At 32.3% G+C, this 19293-nt stretch overlaps 1 protein-coding gene across 1 annotated transcript; it reads left to right on the plus strand.

The window, feature by feature from the left end:
• The first annotated feature begins 622 nt into the window (after window positions 1–622).
• Window positions 623–18543, plus strand: LOC143063503 (uncharacterized). The gene is made up of 15 exons (XM_076235734.1): window positions 623–881; window positions 6569–6675; window positions 7716–7861; window positions 8286–8394; window positions 8838–8944; window positions 9223–9329; window positions 10241–10380; window positions 10884–11051; window positions 11447–11574; window positions 12503–12645; window positions 14496–14572; window positions 15270–15396; window positions 16655–16939; window positions 17233–17433; window positions 18169–18543. Exons 1-15 carry the CDS (start codon window positions 629–631, stop codon window positions 18375–18377), a joined length of 2307 nt encoding a protein of 768 aa, XP_076091849.1. The 5' UTR covers window positions 623–628; the 3' UTR covers window positions 18378–18543.
• The last annotated feature ends 750 nt before the right edge of the window (window positions 18544–19293 follow it).

A 19293-nucleotide genomic window follows, 5' to 3' on the forward strand; every position in this document is an offset into this window, starting at 1 on the left:
CTGGGTCGTTGGTTTCTCCTTTAATTTGTTTCATATGCTTCATGCCGGGGCAAAAGCTATTCAGGAACCATTCATATTTCAATATTAGAGAATATATTTTCAAAAACTAGAGTAGCAAAAAGAGACGTTTAAATAAGATGTTGAAAGCCATATTAAACAGATTTTTCTGTACTATAAGTGTTTACATTTTTACTAATTTTATAACAAATCGTAAGTTACACCTGCTTTTTATCAAAACATCGTTTTCAATATAATGGAATTTTATAAGACTGTCATACAAGTGTGAGGTTGAGCTAGCTATAAAACCAGGTTTAATCCACTGTTTTATACTTACTAAAATGCCTGTACCAAGTTAGGAATGTGACAGATGTTTTCCATTCGTTTGTTGTATTTGAGCTTTTGGTTTTGTCATTTTGTTAGGTCTTTCCGTTTTGAATTTCCTCGGAGTACGGTATTTTTTGTGAAACACATTTTATGAAGTTCTTCCAAATCTTAACATAATTTCGTCCTGATATGCATTTGAAAAAAAAAACAGACATTTATTAGATATCGTGTTAAGGATCTGAACAATAACATAAACAAAACCTCTGAATGCATGTTTTTATTACCATTCGAAGGTCTTGTAAAAATGGATGGTTATCATTTAATAAGATTGAAAGTCATCTGTATAACATTTGTCAAAATCTGTTGTTTCGATAATGTCATCAAACCAAGTTGTCAGCCTGATGAAGAAATCTGTGAGTTTCATTGGACAGTTGCTTATTTCCAAACAATGACAGTTATCCCACCAAACGGAAAAGGCTCAAGATCGCCAGTAGAAAATGTCAATGGCACACTTTATGTTCGGACTAATTGTGGATCACTGGAAAATATAAGAGAAGGTATATTATGAACAATTTAAAAATAATATGTACATGTATCTTTATTTTGGCAACTCATTTTCAAACAATACAAATGAATACCTAAAACACAAAGGGGCCATAACTTAAAATTACAGCAGTGTTTACTTCGAGTTTTAAATCGTAATATGGCTTGTTTATAAGTATATAACAACATTATGAACGTCACAACATTGTTGAAAACCGCAATGTTCACCTGATCGTAAATTTGAGGTAGGGCCAATTTGTCGGGATTTTTTTTCATTCGATAAGATAGGTAAATCATGTTTTCAATAGCCCGATAGATGCTAATTATAGTACATGAAAATACGTTTCATAATCTATTTTATTATTAACATTCTTTATGCAAGGTACTATTCCACGTAACTTGTCAAGGAGCCAAATAATACCGAACAAATTCAAATCGTGTTTTCTCATTCTGAATATATGTATAGCTGTATTTGTCCTGGACTTTTAAAGTTTTATCGTCTATAAGATAAGATAAGATAATACATGTATATATTTTAACCGGAGAACATCTTACATCAGTTGGTCATAGATCACCCTGTGCTACTAACACATGTTATATTGCCTTTTCCGGCATTTTAACAAATCGGTTCTTCGTTGTGATACAGATGCAACTGCATCTTGATGTTTAACCTACAATCACAAGCTGTAGTGTAATTGATTTGTTCTGTTGTGTTGTTTTATTTTCTGATGACTTAGGTACCGGTGTAAGGACGGTGGTAAACATTTCAGTACTAGTATCTACACAGTTTATGAATTGGCGACAAAATTGTTGTTGACTGCATTTGTTACGTATAATACCATGTTCAACAATGGTTTCAAAAAATTGTTTGAGTTGTTTTGAAACTTGTATACAATGGCCTTATTTTAAGTTATGTGATTATTATACCCAAACATTTGGGCTTCATTGCTATAGAATAGATTCTCGTGTTATTGGTTATGTACAGGCACCTACATCAGTTTGACGGCAGTTGTTCCTTGAATATATGTAATAAAGTAAACACATGAATAGAAAGTAAGTCAAGAGTATGGACAGTCATATGAATGCACACAATAAGCGATACATTATTCCTTTCTTTAATACATGTAAAATGATATACTAGTAAACTATATAATCTAAATGAACCAGAATGACTCTATGAATTAAGCAAACATCCGAAAAAATATGATACAAACATTGAAATTTAATATAACAACACAAAAAATGCAATTATTCTGAGCGAGATTAATCGAACCCTTCCTTCAAAATCATCATTCATTAGTAGTTTTTTTTTATATCTTTCTTATTTCATTAGTAGTTCTGTGCACTACTGATGGAGCCACGGCGATGCTTATCCCCATAATTCTTATTAAGAAGCTATATAGGTACAATTTTGCGATGTTACAATTTTTCTTTAAAAAGTTGTTTTTATGTAATAAGGCCACACTAAACCATTTTCATTTTTGAGGGAAAAAGTAGTATGAATTACAACAGTCATAAAAAACATAACCTTTTTTTGGTTTGAAATGTCCTTCTGGGGGGGGGACTCCCTGTTTTTCCAACCTAAAACACCCGAAATTCCGCATATTTGACTTTCATCCTTTTTAGGGTTAAATTAACTATTGATCACACATATCATAATATATGTAAATCGAGATATTGACCAAAAAGCATTTTTATTTTTAGTTTTTATAATAAATTTTATTCTGTCGGCACTTTTTGAAATTGGCCCTTCTGTGAAAAAAATCCCAACAAATTGGCCCTACCTTAAATTTTGCGTATTTATCCCAAAATGTGTAATAAGGGCAATCTTAACCCAAAGCAAAATTCTGTTGAAAGTTGACAATGATGTATTCGGATATGAGTTAATCTATTTTGATTTGAGATAACTTTCAAATAAATTAACTAGATAACACCCGCCAAATCGCGGGCATATACAGCTGGTAAACAGTTGTAGGATGAATTTTTGTAAAAGATATTATGACTGGAGAATTTCATATAAGGTATCAATAGCCCTCTCCCTTTTTTCCAAAGTCCGTTATGTGTTTCCTTTCTGTTAAATTCAGTGTTTCTGGCCTTATACCACAATTATTCTTCCCCTTTGCTACAATGCATTTTTTGGTAAAAGTCAAATTAAATCAAAAATTTGCACCGCTTCAAACATGAAATAAATGAAACTGCTTATAGACCATTATCATTCTAATATAATGTGCTTCTAGGATAATCCATAAGTGGTTTTCCTTTTGAGAGCCCTATTAACATGCCAATGGCAGTATTTGAATCTCTTATAAATGACTAAGGCTCATTTGAGGTGTGGTCTGAGGGGCCCTGATCCCGAAACTGGGCTTAAAAACATGAAATCCCGAGGTGCGTATTTTAACGAAATTCATATGGCGACATCCCAAATTAAAAAAGAAATATTCCCGCATCCCGTAAAGATCAATCCTGAAATCCCGAGCTTAAAAACACCCGATCCCGACATCCCGAATAAGTCTTGCCTCCCTCTAATTTCTACCCTTCTTTCATTTTAGCCAAATCACTACTTTCACTTTCAACAATAAATTGTTATGGTGCCAGAAACCAGTTATTTTACAATAAATCTTTAAAATTTCATGGATTTGTGATTTTATTTTCTTGAAAATTCATTCAAGCTTATATACAAATAACATGTATGGTTTCAAGGAACTAAGATGTGTGCGTGCTTATGTAAATAAATAGAAAACCTTTAAATTTGGGTGTCTGTCCAGCATGGAGATTTTAAAATATATAAATGCATTGCAAATAAGACAAAAAATGTGATGCTCTGATAACCAAATTATTAAAATTCTATATATCGTTTTTAAATTTGATAGTTTAGGAATTTCATCAAACTTTTAAAATACTAAACCTTACGTGCAATTTTGATTATTTCACTTTTTGAAAGTTTGATTTTTTAAATTTTTGATTAAAATATCAAAAATAGAAAAGGGGCAAAAGGAGAAGTACCTGTAAAAAGCGAAACGAAACGAAACAATATGAATTGAAAACATACTGATACTTTAAAGGTAATGTATGAAATAAAACCACAGACAGACAGTTGTAAGCGGTGAAAAATTGGATGACAAAATAAATATTTCTCAAAAGAAGAGAATTCATTTCAAAACAAGACGTACGGCTCTGATATTGGCCATTTTACTTGCTGGTTTTTCTAGCATCCATATTTTAGGAGAAACAGGAGTAACAGTAAAAAACTAAACAACTCGCAGTAGGTAATAGTATGGTTAGGTTGAGCATGTATGTATATATTCTACTGAAATCTAAGCAATAAAAAGCTCAATAAACGGTATATTATCTCTTTTGATTTTCAATTTTTTCTGTTTTGCTCTACGACATCTTACTCTCTGCAATCATGTTGGCTAAATAACATATCATTTCATGTACATTATGAACGATTATCTTTAACGTTTTAATCTGTTCTTTGTAAGTTGTTGGCCCTAAATATTCAGCTTTGAGCGTTCCTTAAGAAGGTTGATCCAGAAAAGCGCTGCGGTCGTAACTTGTAACGTTATGTTTTCATTTTTATCGGTTGCATGACAAACATAATTATATTGCCTTGTATTTTTTTATAACATTTTTTTTCGTACGGTAGAAATACTGAATGCATGGTGTCCGAATTAAGGTTGTGCTAGTCTACAATGTGGGAGGTTTTTAATTCTTATTTATAAGATATTTATATCTTATTTACGCTGAAATTAAGAGTACTTAGATGAAATATTAGAAGATTGGAGCCAAGATACTGTTATAAGGTATCTTCATAAACTCATCATAGATGGATACCAGGATATACATTTTGCCGGTTCTTACGCCAGATGCGCATTTTGTCTACAAAAGACTTATCAGTGACACTCAAATCAAATTAAGTTAAAAAGGCAAATAAAGTCAAATAAAATTAAAAAGGCCAAATAAAGTAAACGTTTATATCCAACTTAAAGCTCTGGTTTTGTAAAATTTGAAACCATTCATATCATAGAATCATATTCAAAACAGTGTAGCTGTGGCCATTGATTGACAACCTTAAATTATCCCATTGACTGGGGCAGATTATGTGAACGTTTGTCTGTAACGACCACTGCTCACTACTTACTTATTATAGAATTTAAGCTGTGGGTCACCAAAGGTTCTTGACGCCTTTAATATTAAAATAATTCGAAAAATTATACAGGAATAACTTTATGTTTTGATTTATATTATTGATACAAATCAAAACATCGTGTTATTCCTGATTAGTTTTTCTAATTACTTTATTTAGGTGTTGAGAACCTTTTGTGAACCCACAGTTTAAGTGTCTTTAACAAGTACATAGTGAGCAGCGGTCGTTACAGACAAACGTTCAACTAATCGGCCCCAGTCAATGGGATAAATTAAGGTCGTCAATCAATGGCCACAGCTACACTGTTTTGAATATGATTCTATATAAACTTATACCATAAACATTATTTTCAGCATTCATATTTATGTAATAGTTGCCGCTGTACTACATTAAGCGCCCATCTATCAATTTATAGGTGCCGGCATTTTGAAAATTGAAAATTCTTTTCAAAAGTTTATATCAGCGAAAAATGGTAATCTTTTAGAGAATCCAATATATAGATAGTCACTTTTTTTACTTTGATACTTCCACGATGGGCTTCGATAATGGTACATTAAAATATTCTGATCCCCAATTTGATGAAAAAAATAATATTCTGTGCAAGCAGAGGACAAAAGAAAAATTCTGAATCCAAATTTTCCCCATGCCTTATAGTGTTAAGTTTTGAACCAGATAAGTTGATTAATAGCGATGAAAAACGTAATAAAATTGTTAGCGCTTCGACAAAACAACCACACCCCACTTTTAAAGTTAAATGGTTGCTCCCGTATAAACAACGTTTGGACTGATTATTATATATACGTAGCTCCATTATGGGTCCTAAATCAACCATTTTTTTTTAATATTGAATAAAAATTGTACGACAATCGACTTTGAGCATACTAAAAGAACACAGGTACATCCAGTCAGAATGGGGCGTGTCGAGAGAAGCCACACTGTCCTCTGCATGATGGATTTTCCATTTTTGGCCATACACCAATGTTGCTCTCGAAAAACCAGTACGATGTAAAACACTGAATTTTAAGAAAAGAATTCACCTACGGAACGCTGAAACTGAAATTTGAAAGTCAAGAAAAATATGAACCGAAACAATTGAAAGGTGTTTGGCCAAAGTGAAGTTAAAACATATCAAAATTCATCTATAAGGGCTACTTTGTCCGAGGGAGTTGAATCCTACGTTTCTTCGTAATTTGTACATAAACAACCTATTTTAAATTATCGATTTTTTGTTGCCAGTGACAAATATTTCATGAATGTTCCGGAACAAATTAACAATAAATACAACAGGGAGAGAGTGTGCATAATGAAGATATAACCTTTCAATTTTTTAGCTTTGATCATGAAAACACGAATTTTATAATTTTTTTATTTAATTCACCTGTGCACTTTATTGTGGGACCACGTGTTATAATGAATGATAAGTTTTATTGAGTAATGTAATTGCTTAAGGAATAACACGTGATGCGCAGTTAGCCAATCAAAATAAAGTATTATAATAGAACATACATCTAATGTAATAATAATATTTTAACGATATTTCTGTCTTGTTATCAGTTACTGATGATGACTATTTCGTTTCCGGTGATGGACACCAAAAGTTTATGTTTGCAATCAACGATCAAGTTCCAGGACCTTCAATTGTCGTATATGAAGGTCAACAGGTAATGTTATTGTTAAATATCTCTTTTTCTCCAATTAAATGCAAATTTTTACTAAATAATAAATACCCAATACAAAAAACTGGGTTTTTTAATTTAAAATCGTCCCGGTCATGCATGAAATATTTGCCACTGGACGTTCAGCAACCAACAATCATTCAATCAATCACTACCGGAATAAACATTATGCCTTTACCAAATAACTACAGTGAAGTGGGCATACATTGTAAAACAATATATTAAGGGTGACGTGATATAATTACCAACAAGAAAACTATTCATCAGACATAATAGAACGAGGATGTAATTAAACATCTACAAGGCAGTGTTCGGCCTGCAACAATGTATCTAATGAATATTTTTATAAAGCTTTAAGATATGTGTTTGCAAATCAAACTGATTCTTCAAGGTCAGTGTATTTAAAAATGACAGCATTATGTTTAATTGTCTTCCCCAGGAGTGTTTGCGTCAAGTGTGCTCTAAAAATTATTTGCTTATCATTCCGGATATCATAATTCTGAACATCATAATTAAGAAACTCTATCTTAAAGATTCCTATTGAAATGGGTGTTGTACAATATTCTTATGCAGGAACGAAAATGCAATTTATGCAATGAAGATACATAATTTATCTATCGACCTATTTATTAGTCTCCTCAAATATAATTAAGCATTAGAGACAACTTTATCATCATACGAAGTTTCCAAGTATACAAAAGTTACCAACGTGATAGAATTTCTTTTTCACAGATGACCACGCATATGTTTCAAATGATGTAACCACAATCCCGTACCCTTTTCTGTGAGTTCACTGTAGTAGTTCGCCGTAGTGTACTTACATCAGTAACACGTCGGGTACCACATAAGAGCAGATTCTGAAATATTTAAATATTCATAAATTATTCAAAACCATAATATGGATGGTGTGTGTTTAAAAAGAGAAATTAATGGGGACACAAGGCGGTAAAACTCTATATTATTTTGTCATTCAACATAATTGTCTCCATAATAAGATTTTAAAGCTTTATGTTATTCGTATTTAGATTGTGGTGCATGTTCACAATAAGTTGATGATGGAAGGAGTGTCTATTCATTGGCATGGCCTGTTCCAGAAAGGCACACCTTTTATGGACGGTGTGGCTAGAGTTACACAGTGCCCTATCAATCCAGGAGAAACTTTTACTTACAGGTAATACATATGTATAATATATTATGTTCAAACACATTGCTATTAATAAAATAAATGTATATTGGCTCTTGCACGTATAAATTTAAAAAAGGAAAAGATGTGGTTATGATTGATTTCAAATGAGACAACTCTCCCCCTGAGACCAAATAACGTAGAAAATGGCATTTAAGTAAATCAAAGTCTTGATTATTTTACATTTTGTATGAAGAAAGAAATATGCTCATACACATTGCTCAGGTTTTATTAGAATTGAAAAAAATAGGTGTGGTGAAAACCAATGAGATGGCAACAAATCATCAAAATCAAAGTTAAATACGATGCACTAGTAATAAAAGGTCTCAATCGTGTCAAGTTTGGATGAATATAACTATTGCTTCAAAAATATCTTTACAAGGAAAAAAAACTGTGCTTATTTTATACTTAGATTTAAAGCTCTTCCTTATGGAACATTCTGGTATCATTCACATCTTGGGGCACAGAGATCAGATGGAATAGCCGGTGCCTTGATCATTTCAAAAAGACCGCAGTTACCAGTAAGTAATAATCTCATTAAATATCATACATGTATGTTCAGTTATACTGAATTGAGTGCGCGGTACTAGCTTTAATGATCAAAGTTGACTATTTTCTATCAGTTTTCTTTTTTCAGATAACGTACAATTTTAGTACAAATGTTTGCTTTTATGCTATTTCAGCATAACGTTTAAACATTAATATAAAATGATTAGGGAAATCAAGATGCAAAATTGCACTTTTATTATTTATTGAAGAGAGCTATGATATTATTAGTAACATAGCTTGTAATACAGACTATGTAACTATTAATAATATCATTAGAGACTCTTTTATATCTATTTTCTATATTTACATCTAACTTTGCTGTTCCTCCGTGAAAATTGAAATATATCTAAAATATGCAGGCTTATTATTTATCATATTAAAGTATACGAGTAAATGTAATGTGGTAACATTTCAGACTGACACTGTCAGAGCGAATGAGGAAGAGTTCGTTTTCCTTGTACAAGACTGGTTTCAAAGAGGTTTTACACATGAAGTCAAGTTGGCTAACTGGCATTTAAACAAGTGAGTCGAAAGAAGTTGAATGTGTTTGATGAAAGTAAATAAATGTTGTTTCTATGTAATAAGTAGTGTTGCAGAATACCGAAAAATCAAAAGATTTTTCACTTTAAAAGGTGAACGAAAATTTTCAAGTTGTGGTAAAATGAAAGACATTATTATCCAAACTATAGTAAATGCATATTATGCAACTTGAAAAAACCATACACATATACAAAATTAAAAACCACAAGCAGCAAAATATGATGGTAACAGCAGAATGATTTTAATGTTTTCTGTAACAGGTACATCAAGACATCCAATGGTGAATCGTGTACTGGTATAAAGAAGACATATGATGGCTCAATTATTGGACAGAAAGGAATACAGACCCCATTGATTAATGCAAAAGGTACATTTTCGAAATTTATTAAGAAAAAACAAACAATGTATCTTTGAAGAAGAGCATGGCAAAACTTTTGTATTAATTTTTCTTTTTTATGTAGTCTAAAAGATAGGTCGAAAAATGCCAATGGGAAATGTAAACTCATTAGTAAAAAAAAAAGATCAAAATACAGTATACTAAAAAAAAAAAAAAACAAAACAAAACAAAACAAAAAAAAAACACTAAAAACTGAGAAACAAGAGCCTCATAATAAATCGAGGACAGTCTCGGGTGCTCCGGAAAGGTAAACAGACCCTGCTCCATGTGTATCCCCTGTCATGACAGGAGTTAAACAAAATCTCATTTCTTAGAGATTTTAATAACCACAAACGTTTGAAAAATGATGAATTTTATCTACTTATGAGAAATATCAAACAATAAAGTTTAACTATAAAAATATCGACACATGTGGGCTGTTTTTGCCCGTTAGAATAATGTTTTGAAAATTCATTGATGAAATACTGAAGCACACCTCTAGTTGCGGGATTTCTCGCTGTATTGAATACCCATTGGTGGCCTACTGCTGTTTTCTGTCCCTTTGGTCGTGTTGTTGTCTCTCTGACTCTCCATTCTCAATTTTATCGACTTCTGTTCAAGATCATTTTTACAACAAATCACAATAAACAATAAAAAGTTTTAAAAGTTGATTACAAATACTGATCTTGATGTCTAACGTATTTATAATTTCAACGTGCATCTTAAAACAACAATGTTATTGATTATTTATTGTTAATTCATATTGTTTCAAATCAGAACAAAAATTGTATTGTCCAAAGATAAGACCATTGCAACTGTTGGTACAACCATTTTATTTGTTTTATCTGAACTAAGGATAATCAATGAAAGTTGGCAATCTTTAAATCGCTTTCTTTTTTCAGGACGATTCCACGAACCTTCCACAAATGATAATGCTAACTATTTACCTTTGGAGACCTTTGTTGTTACCAGTAGACATAAATACCTGTTTAGAATGATTGGTATACAGTCAATAAGTACTTACCGTATCTCTATTGATAATGTGAGTACAGGAGCACCATTTTAGTTCCATGCGATGTCCCCATGATGGGGACCCCATCATTACAGTTTTTTTTTCTTCATATTTTTGGTTACGTTAAATGTCTATGTGTTGATTTCAAATTATTTTTTTTAAATCGTCGAAAATTAATGCAAAGTTGTTTCTTTCCAACTTGTTTGCTTATTAACTATTCTATGATGAGTTTATTTATCATGATCTATGTCTAATAATGAATACATCGAATTTCTATTAATTTCACATATTAATTTCTAAAATTGATCAAGCTTTGTGCTTTTTGTCATGTGCAAAGCCTCCAGTAACAGTCATATCTTTTAAATCGATTAAGTGGATTTAAATAAAAATGATCCAATTCTCCTGGATGCAGGATATGATATATGTCAGATGACCTTGCTGTAACGGCCATTGCCCTTGAAATGTTTGATTTATGTTTCAGAAAAATAGTGATAAACAATTGCTTAAGGAAACTTTTATGTTTTATGATGCAGCACAAGTTGAACGTCCTTGCTATTGATGGAGGTGAAATAGAACCTGAGGAGACAGACTATGTAATAATACATTCTGGTGAAAGATATGATGTCGAAGTCCTAAGCAATGCACCAGTTGGGAACTACTGGATAAGAATTGAAGATTTGGCGAGTCAGGATATTGCAGGGGTATTAAAAAAGATATAATCAATGTATCTGCCTTGCATTTAACTGCCAATTCGGATTTTAAAATATGTTTAGCTGTTAACTGATTCGATATATATCTCCTCTCTTATCAATGAGTCAACTGACTAATTTGTCGTCAGAACTTGATAATATTAAAAATGTAATATTATTTTTCTCATAATTTTCTGTACTGTATGTGGATTTCGACAATACATGTCTCTTAAGTAATGCTCGAAACCAAATTATTTCTAAAATCCAAATCACCCTAAGAATCGGACAAAAAATAAAACTAAAGCCCGGCAAGACATCAGAGAGTTATAAAGTGATATATAGTCATCAGTTTAAAAAATAATTCCAAAACAAATATGATTTTTCTAACCATTTTACCTTTACTCCAGAATCCTATACCAATGGTAGTAGGATATGGAATATTAAGATACGATGGCGCACAAAAAGAAGACCCTGTTAGCTGTGGGAAAGTTTGTACAACCAGAAATCCATGCCGAGTTGTAAACTGTATATTCGGGTATTTCTATCTTTCTTTAACAACACTACATCTTTTGTTGAATGTAGAACACACTCATAAATATGTATATATACCTACTTCAACAGTATTCATACATCATAAGGGTTTTTATGCTCTTGAAACATTAGACTTCAATGAATAACAAAGAGATATCTGATAAATGCTTATGCAACAGTATCACATTCATTAAAATCTAGAAAAAAATAAAATATTCCAAAGTCTTGACGACTTTTCCAATCTGTGAACATTCAATAAACTGCAGCAACAAAAATGTAGGTTTAAACATGACAGCCAACAAAAGACGAAAAACAAATATCGTTCAAAAACATAACAGAAAACTGAAACCCAGTGTGAACTCAGGCTTCGTAGATGATAAGTCACATTCGGTGTTACGTCATACATTGTTTACGTGCTACTACAAATTAACAAATTAATTTTCTTTATGATCATCCTGAACACACATTTTTTCGTAATGTGAAAATTGAAAAAAGACAATTACTTATTCATGATGAGTTTGTGTATCCGTAGCTTCCACATAAGCAAACACTTTCAATTAAATACTGATTTCTAAATAGTGAAGCCATCTCTTCATAACAATATACAAAAGCCATCATGATTGTTGACTGTTATGTAATATATTTGTCATAGATTACAACGGACCTAGTAGTTTGGTTACCTTTAATGGTAACCCAACCAGACTATGTCTGTTGTTTCCTTTAATTATTTGTGTATCGTCTACCAACCAAAATGTTTTAAGTTTAAAAATGAGTCTTAATGTTCATTACCTTTGTACTTACAATTTTGATTTAAATTGATGCACACTACTACAAATCCTGGGGTTATGAGTATAGATCGTTTTAAAGCAAATTCGTATTCATTTTTCTGATAATATAGTAATAAAAGTATGTTTTCAATAACTTCATCCCAGAACCTTTCCTGCCGATGATTATACATCTTGTATTCCTGTTTCCAAACTAAAGTCTAAAGAACATGAGATAGAAACCAATCCAGTACCAACCATGTCTAGTACAAACGATCTGCAGGAATTCTTTCTTAGTTTTCATTACTCGTGTAAGTACAGGGATTTACAAAATGAATATAAAGATGTTTAACCATAATCTTATATAATTACTGATGTTCACTGTTGGCATAATTGTCTATATCGTTTTATAAAGTAGATAGATGATGATTGCATTGGTCACATACTTGTACAACATATGCATTACTTAAAATTAAATATATATGTAGGACTCAAATCTATGGCGGGTTCCAAATATATGGCAGATTCCTAATGTATGGCAAAAGAGGGACGAAAGATACCAAAGGGACAGTCAAACTCATAAATCGAAAATAAACTGACAACGCCATGGCTAAAAATGAAAAAGACAAACAGACAAACAATAGTACGCATGACACAACATAGACAACTAAAGAATAAACAACACGAACCCCACCAAAAACTTGGGGTGATCTCAGGTGCTCCGGAAGAGTAAGCAGATCCTGCTCCATTTGTGATAACAAATCCGGTAAATAGTCTAATTAGGTATGTCACATTCATGAAAGGGAAGGGGACTGTAGTTATGACGTAAGGAACATATCCGATATCATTTGTGAAACGGTTATTCCATAACGGTCAACCAACTCGTGATGGCGTCCGTAAAATTTACGAAGGGATGATTTTAGCTTCACCATTTGGAACTCTTGATTTAATAGCGTCCTTGTGAGCAGCAACCCTCTATCAAGAAAATCATGATAGGAAATGCAAGCACGGGAATATCGTATCAATTGGGAGATATATACTCCGTATGCAGGTACTTTTGGAATGTTGCTATTTAGAAATGGAAAGTTCACAATTGGAAAGCTGAAATCATCTCTTTTGTCGTAAAGTTTTGTTTTCAACCGACCCTCATTGTCAATTTCTAGATGCAAGTCAAGATATGAGGACGACTTAACTGTATCTGTAGTATCTTTTATCTCTAGTTGATGGGATAGATGCGTTCAAAATAGTCACCAAATTTTGAATTATTTAGTGAAAGAACATCATCTATATAGCGGAAAGTGGAGTTAAAGGATATTGCTAACTTCTTATCTTTCTTCCTAAGAAGTTCCTGTATGAAGTCAGCCTCATAATAATAAAGAAACAAGTCGGCAAGAAGAGGGGCACAATTTGTTCCCATTGGAATGCCGAGTGTCTGTTTAAAACACGTCTTCCGAACGTAATAAATATGTTGTCAATCAAGAAATAAAGCATCTTGATAATGTCAGTTTCAGAGAATTTTTTGTTTGAATGAGAGTGATCCTTTACAAAGTAGGATTTATCCCTCCATAAGAAAAGATACTTGTATCTACGTTGGCCATTCTTCTTTATGAAACAAAGCAATAACAACTCTTTTAATTTGTCTTTTAGTTTGGAATTTGGAATACTTGTGTATAGCGTAGAAAAGTCAAATGCTTTAATACTATTACAAGATGAAAGAGAGTTAGATTGTATGTACTCTAAAAGATCTTTGGAATTTTTTAGTATCCACATCTGATTCACACCATCTCTAGATTAGACAGTTTCACAATAACGTAAAGCCCGTCTTTGATTGCTGATAAAATAGATGTTAATAATTTAGAAAGAGATTTCGTGGAGCACTTGGAAGACCCAGCAATATATCTCTGTTTGTAAGGACACTTATGAAGTTTAGGTATCCAATACAGTGATGGAAGATCCAGTTCTTCATCTTTGGTTGAAATTCCAAAGGAACATAGAACAGACCTTTGATTATCCTGGATTTCCTAAATCTTATGTATACCGAATACTTGTTGTGTGTGGCAATATTGCTGAAAGTATGAACATTGAAATTCCAATTATGAATATAATTTCCTTCCTTGTTTCTTTTAATAAATTCTACTTGAAATTATTCTTTATCTTTAAGTACCAGAGGACAACCCGAGCCTGGTAATATCTACGATCAACAACTTTCGGATGATTTTACCAACTTCTCCACCAATGGTAAGTAGCGTAGAATCAAACATTGTACATTGTTTGGTGTCTCATTTACGGTCGCCATCACGAGCTGATTGGCCATATTGACAAAAGTGTGTCAGAAATCATATCTGATATTCTTTCTCAGTCATAATAATTTTCCATCATTACTGAACTGAACAAAGAAATAATACGACAGGTGCCGTATACGGTGCAGGATATGCTTACACTTCCGGAACACCTGATTTAACTCCTGGATTTTAGTGAAGTTCGTGTTGTCTCTTATTTATTATTTGTAACTGTTGATGTAAATGTCTTTTGGTTTTATGAGTCTTTGTTTACTCCTTGGTTTTGATTGTAATTGTCTTAATGGGGACAATTTCAAATATGACATGCGTAATTAGGATAACAAACACTCGATACATCAAAGGGAAAATATTCAAGTAGATACGATACATCAAAGGGGAAATATTCAAGTAGATACGATTCAAGACACGGACATGGATTGCCATGGTACATTCCAAAAACAAAACTGGTAATCAAAACTTAAAAGGTTAAAAAAAACCAGACAACACATTGTAGTACAGGAAAGTGCTAGATATTATAAAACACGAAAGCAAGGGTGCGATGAATGAGGAAGTTGAAAGATTAAGCTTAAGACAATGATACAAGAAATAAGAACAGAAAGTACTATTTTTTAAATGATAGTTTGTTCATTTTTCAGTTGCACGAGGCTGAATTTGTACCAGAGACAGCTTGTCCAAAAGAAATCACAACATTTGCATCTCAATGTAACCACATATTGAAGTTGAAATTAGGGAATGTAATACAATTTGTTTTAGTTAATGTTGGTATGTTTGTGTGTTAGTTACATTTTGTTGATTTTTATCATATTAAGTTTAAATATAGATGTAAACAATTAGGTGCTAGTCTTTGTAAGAAGCAGGCAATTTAGGTAAAAATCAAAACATGATCAGAAAAAACCCACTGAGCTAATCATGTTATTTAATACTAACCATCATCCTGAGTTAAAAATTATTAGTCTTTCGTTTGTGTGTGTCTGGTAATATCAAATAAGTCGGTTAGAAAATTGGTGAGAATGATAGCAAATTACAGAGTTATCTCCCCTTATTCGATAATTTCTAGTGCATTTCAACCAAATTGTATCATCTACTACCAGAACAGAAAACGAAAATGAATGTTATTTTTGTGCATAACTACATATTATGAACTGAAATCAATGTCAAATTGGGTGGGGTTTTTTGGTCATGTTTTCACCACTGCCTGATACTTAGGCAGACTGGCACTTAATGATCAACAAAAAAAAACCTAATGGAAATATCAATATCGGCTGCTGCTGCTGCTGTATGTCAACTTAGGATTGGGAAGTTTTATTTTGTCCGGTTGCAAATATAACATGATATAAGAAAGAGAAAATATGTGTTATGAATATAAATCCATATTTGTACTAGACCTACTTAGTGTGCCAGCATTGTTTATGTGTTATGTCAAGAGATAGCAATTCGCAGAAAGAAATGTCAAATTATGGTTTGATTAAGGTATCTGCGAGCATTCAATGTTACATGACATTGCATACTTTTATTTTTCTTGTACTATTATTTTGGCTTTATAAAATAATGGTTTTCGAGAGTTGAACACCTTTTCTAGACCAGTCTTATTGCATGTTATTTTTCCCTTGTTTTATCAACTAATCGAGAGAGAAAAAGATGAGGATGAGGTCTCTTCAGCAAAAACTTTGATTTGTCTCTTATTTGACTATTTCTCAATTTGGGGAAATTGGTTTAGATTGCTGATGTTTGAAATTCTCGTTTAAAACTCTGAATTTGTCATGTTTCGGGACGCTGCAGAGATAGCCGCATTCGAAACCCAGGTGCCTATTTAGGACCTTATATCTGATATATCCGTTTATCAATTCCATTGTTTCATAACTTTTGTTTACAAATACAGTAAGATTACATTAAACAAATCAAGTGTTCAAGTGGCGTATAAGTAACATAAAAATATATACTGTTTTACATCAAGTTATAAAGTGTAATCATGCATTCAAACGAAAATACATATATAATACACGATATCCTTCGTTTTCAGAAAGTAAAGGTTTTGGAAGACCACATCCAATTCATATTCATGGACATCGATTCCATGTTATGAAAATCGGATTTCCGACATATGATCCCGTTACTGGTAACATGACGGAAATGAACCAGGATATAGTTTGTGAATCTCAGCATTGTGACCGAGCTCGATGGGCGGATCCATCATGGTCTAATGGGAATGTTCCAGGTATGAACACCAAAAATCCTGCCATCAAAGATACATTAGTTTTACCGTGGGGAGCCTACGCTGTGGTCCGCATTCTTGCAGATAATCCAGGTATTCATATATTGAGATATTTTTAAGTTAAGACGGACTTCAAATATGTTTCTGATGAATAAAAAAAAATGAAAAGAAGACACTTTTGTTATAGCTTGTTTGACGGTATCTATATGTTTTAAAATTTACAATAAGAACAGTCGGTTTTCAAAGGCTTTAGAATTTTAATGTAATTACTTTTTATTGACCAGTCAAAAAGCAACATTTCCATTTTTTTTCATTAAGTGTACATAAAATTCTGTTTCTTCTTTTGCTGAAAAAACTAAATTTTAAGTGTTAAACATCCCTTCTAGGTTATTGGTATATGCACTGTCACATTGAGCTACACAACGTAGACGGGATGGCTCTGATTTTACAGGAAGGACAACAATCTGACATGCCCAAACCACCTGATGACATGCACTTCTGTGGAAACTCGAACAACAATCACACCATCAAGACTCCAACAGTGGTATCTGTAGTAAAAACCTTTTTAGGAGATACCGAAGAAAAGGGTATACAAATTTATGTATCCTACAGTACCTTGTTCATTAACAGAATATCGAAAAGAAATTGTTTGAAATATATGAACAGCTTTCCATTTATTTTTAAACATATACAATCTACAGTACGCGATAACTTGAGGTGAAAATGACATCAAGAAGTGATAGGCAAAACATGATCGTTTAAAAATTATTAGTCCTGCAATTGGCATTTATTGTCTGTTTATTTTCGAAAAAGGAGTTTGAATGTCCCTCTGGTATCTTTTGTCCTTTTTTATAAATACAACCAAGCCGATTTTTGCAATTGCAATCTATCAGGACCATCATTAACCCCTCTAAGGTGCGAAAGTCAGGGCTTACAAAATAATGTGTTTTATTATGTTCATTGAAGTCATATGACTGATATTTGACATTTTCTATGGAAATTTATGAGGAAAAAAATAAGGAAAAAGGAAACTTACATCATTTCATATTGCAAACGGCTTGTAAACGATATAACAAAACAAATGTCTGTGTGAACATACTGAAAAAGACAGGCAAAAGAAACTAACAGGATATTCAAACTCACTAGTCAAAAACAAAATGACAACCCCATGGAACAACAGTACAAAACAACGTAAACCCACAAAATCCGGAGGTTACCTCAAAGGCTTTGGAAAGTAAAGAAAGGTACCTCACATTTGTAATATTCATCTTGAATTTATTATTTAACTCACATTTAATATTTCTTTATATATACATTTACAGGACTTACATCTGAATCAAAGGTGTCTGCGTCCTCAGTTGTTGGCACCATTGTGGTCTCAGTAGTAATAACTTTATCACTGGTGTTCAATGTAGTTAGCATGATTATATTACTGAGAAGAAAACTATATACATACCATTCATATATCCCGGATGTGAAGATAAATCACTACCAAAATGAAGATGAAGAAACAATTAGACTATTGAAATGATACTATTGGAACAAACATTACAGATTGAATTAAGACTGATTGTTTGCTTAGCTATACAGATATCGGGGTTCTACTTGTAGTTGATCATCTTTTACAATTTCGATACCGCGACGTGAAACTTCGAATATCTATTTGACTTTTCATATACCATGTTTTTTTGCTTAGAAAAAAACACAATAAAACGAGAAAATAAGAAATACTAATAGTGTTTTTAATAGTTTATATTTATAATGATATCGAACGTGTTTTGTTTGCTAAGCGTCCCGAAGCAAATCGTTCAAGCATGTTCAGAGCGATAAAACAAAATGGTATTAAATTGACTATCATACAAGTGGAAGGAAGTAAGGACAACAGTAGTGAACCAATCTTCTCTTTGGTCGAGTTGTTGTCTTTGACATGTTCCCTGTTTCCCTTCTCAATTTTATTTCAATATTCAAACTGGTAAATCAAGATTAAATCAAAATAGAGTAATTGGATCAACTCGATCGAAGCGAGACCTGTTACATCGACAGGGTAAGCGTCTTCTGCTATGTATGAATCGCACGTCTTGGAGTCTAATGCAAAATAGTACAACTAATTACTTTCATTTGAAAAAGCCTAAAATAAATAAGAACTATGACAAATTCATCATTTCCACATTCGGAATGTTTGAAGAGATAGATAATACATTAGAGTTTTACAATTTTTGAACTCCAATTTCTTTTGTAATGCCCGGAATAGATCTGAACCACCGAAACATTGGAGAAAATATCAATAGAAGCTAAGGAACCATTCCATCATTTCAATAGGAATGGTAACATATAATGTATTGTCTTATTCAATCAAAACAATTGAAACACACCAAAATGACATTCAAACTCACACAAAAGTGCAATTTTTAAGCATATACCAATTTAGTAATCATCAAGGAAGTACG

This window comes from Mytilus galloprovincialis, chromosome 1, assembly GCF_965363235.1.
Source record: "Mytilus galloprovincialis chromosome 1, xbMytGall1.hap1.1, whole genome shotgun sequence".
In the NCBI taxonomy this organism is placed as follows: Eukaryota; Metazoa; Mollusca; class Bivalvia; order Mytilida; family Mytilidae; genus Mytilus; species Mytilus galloprovincialis.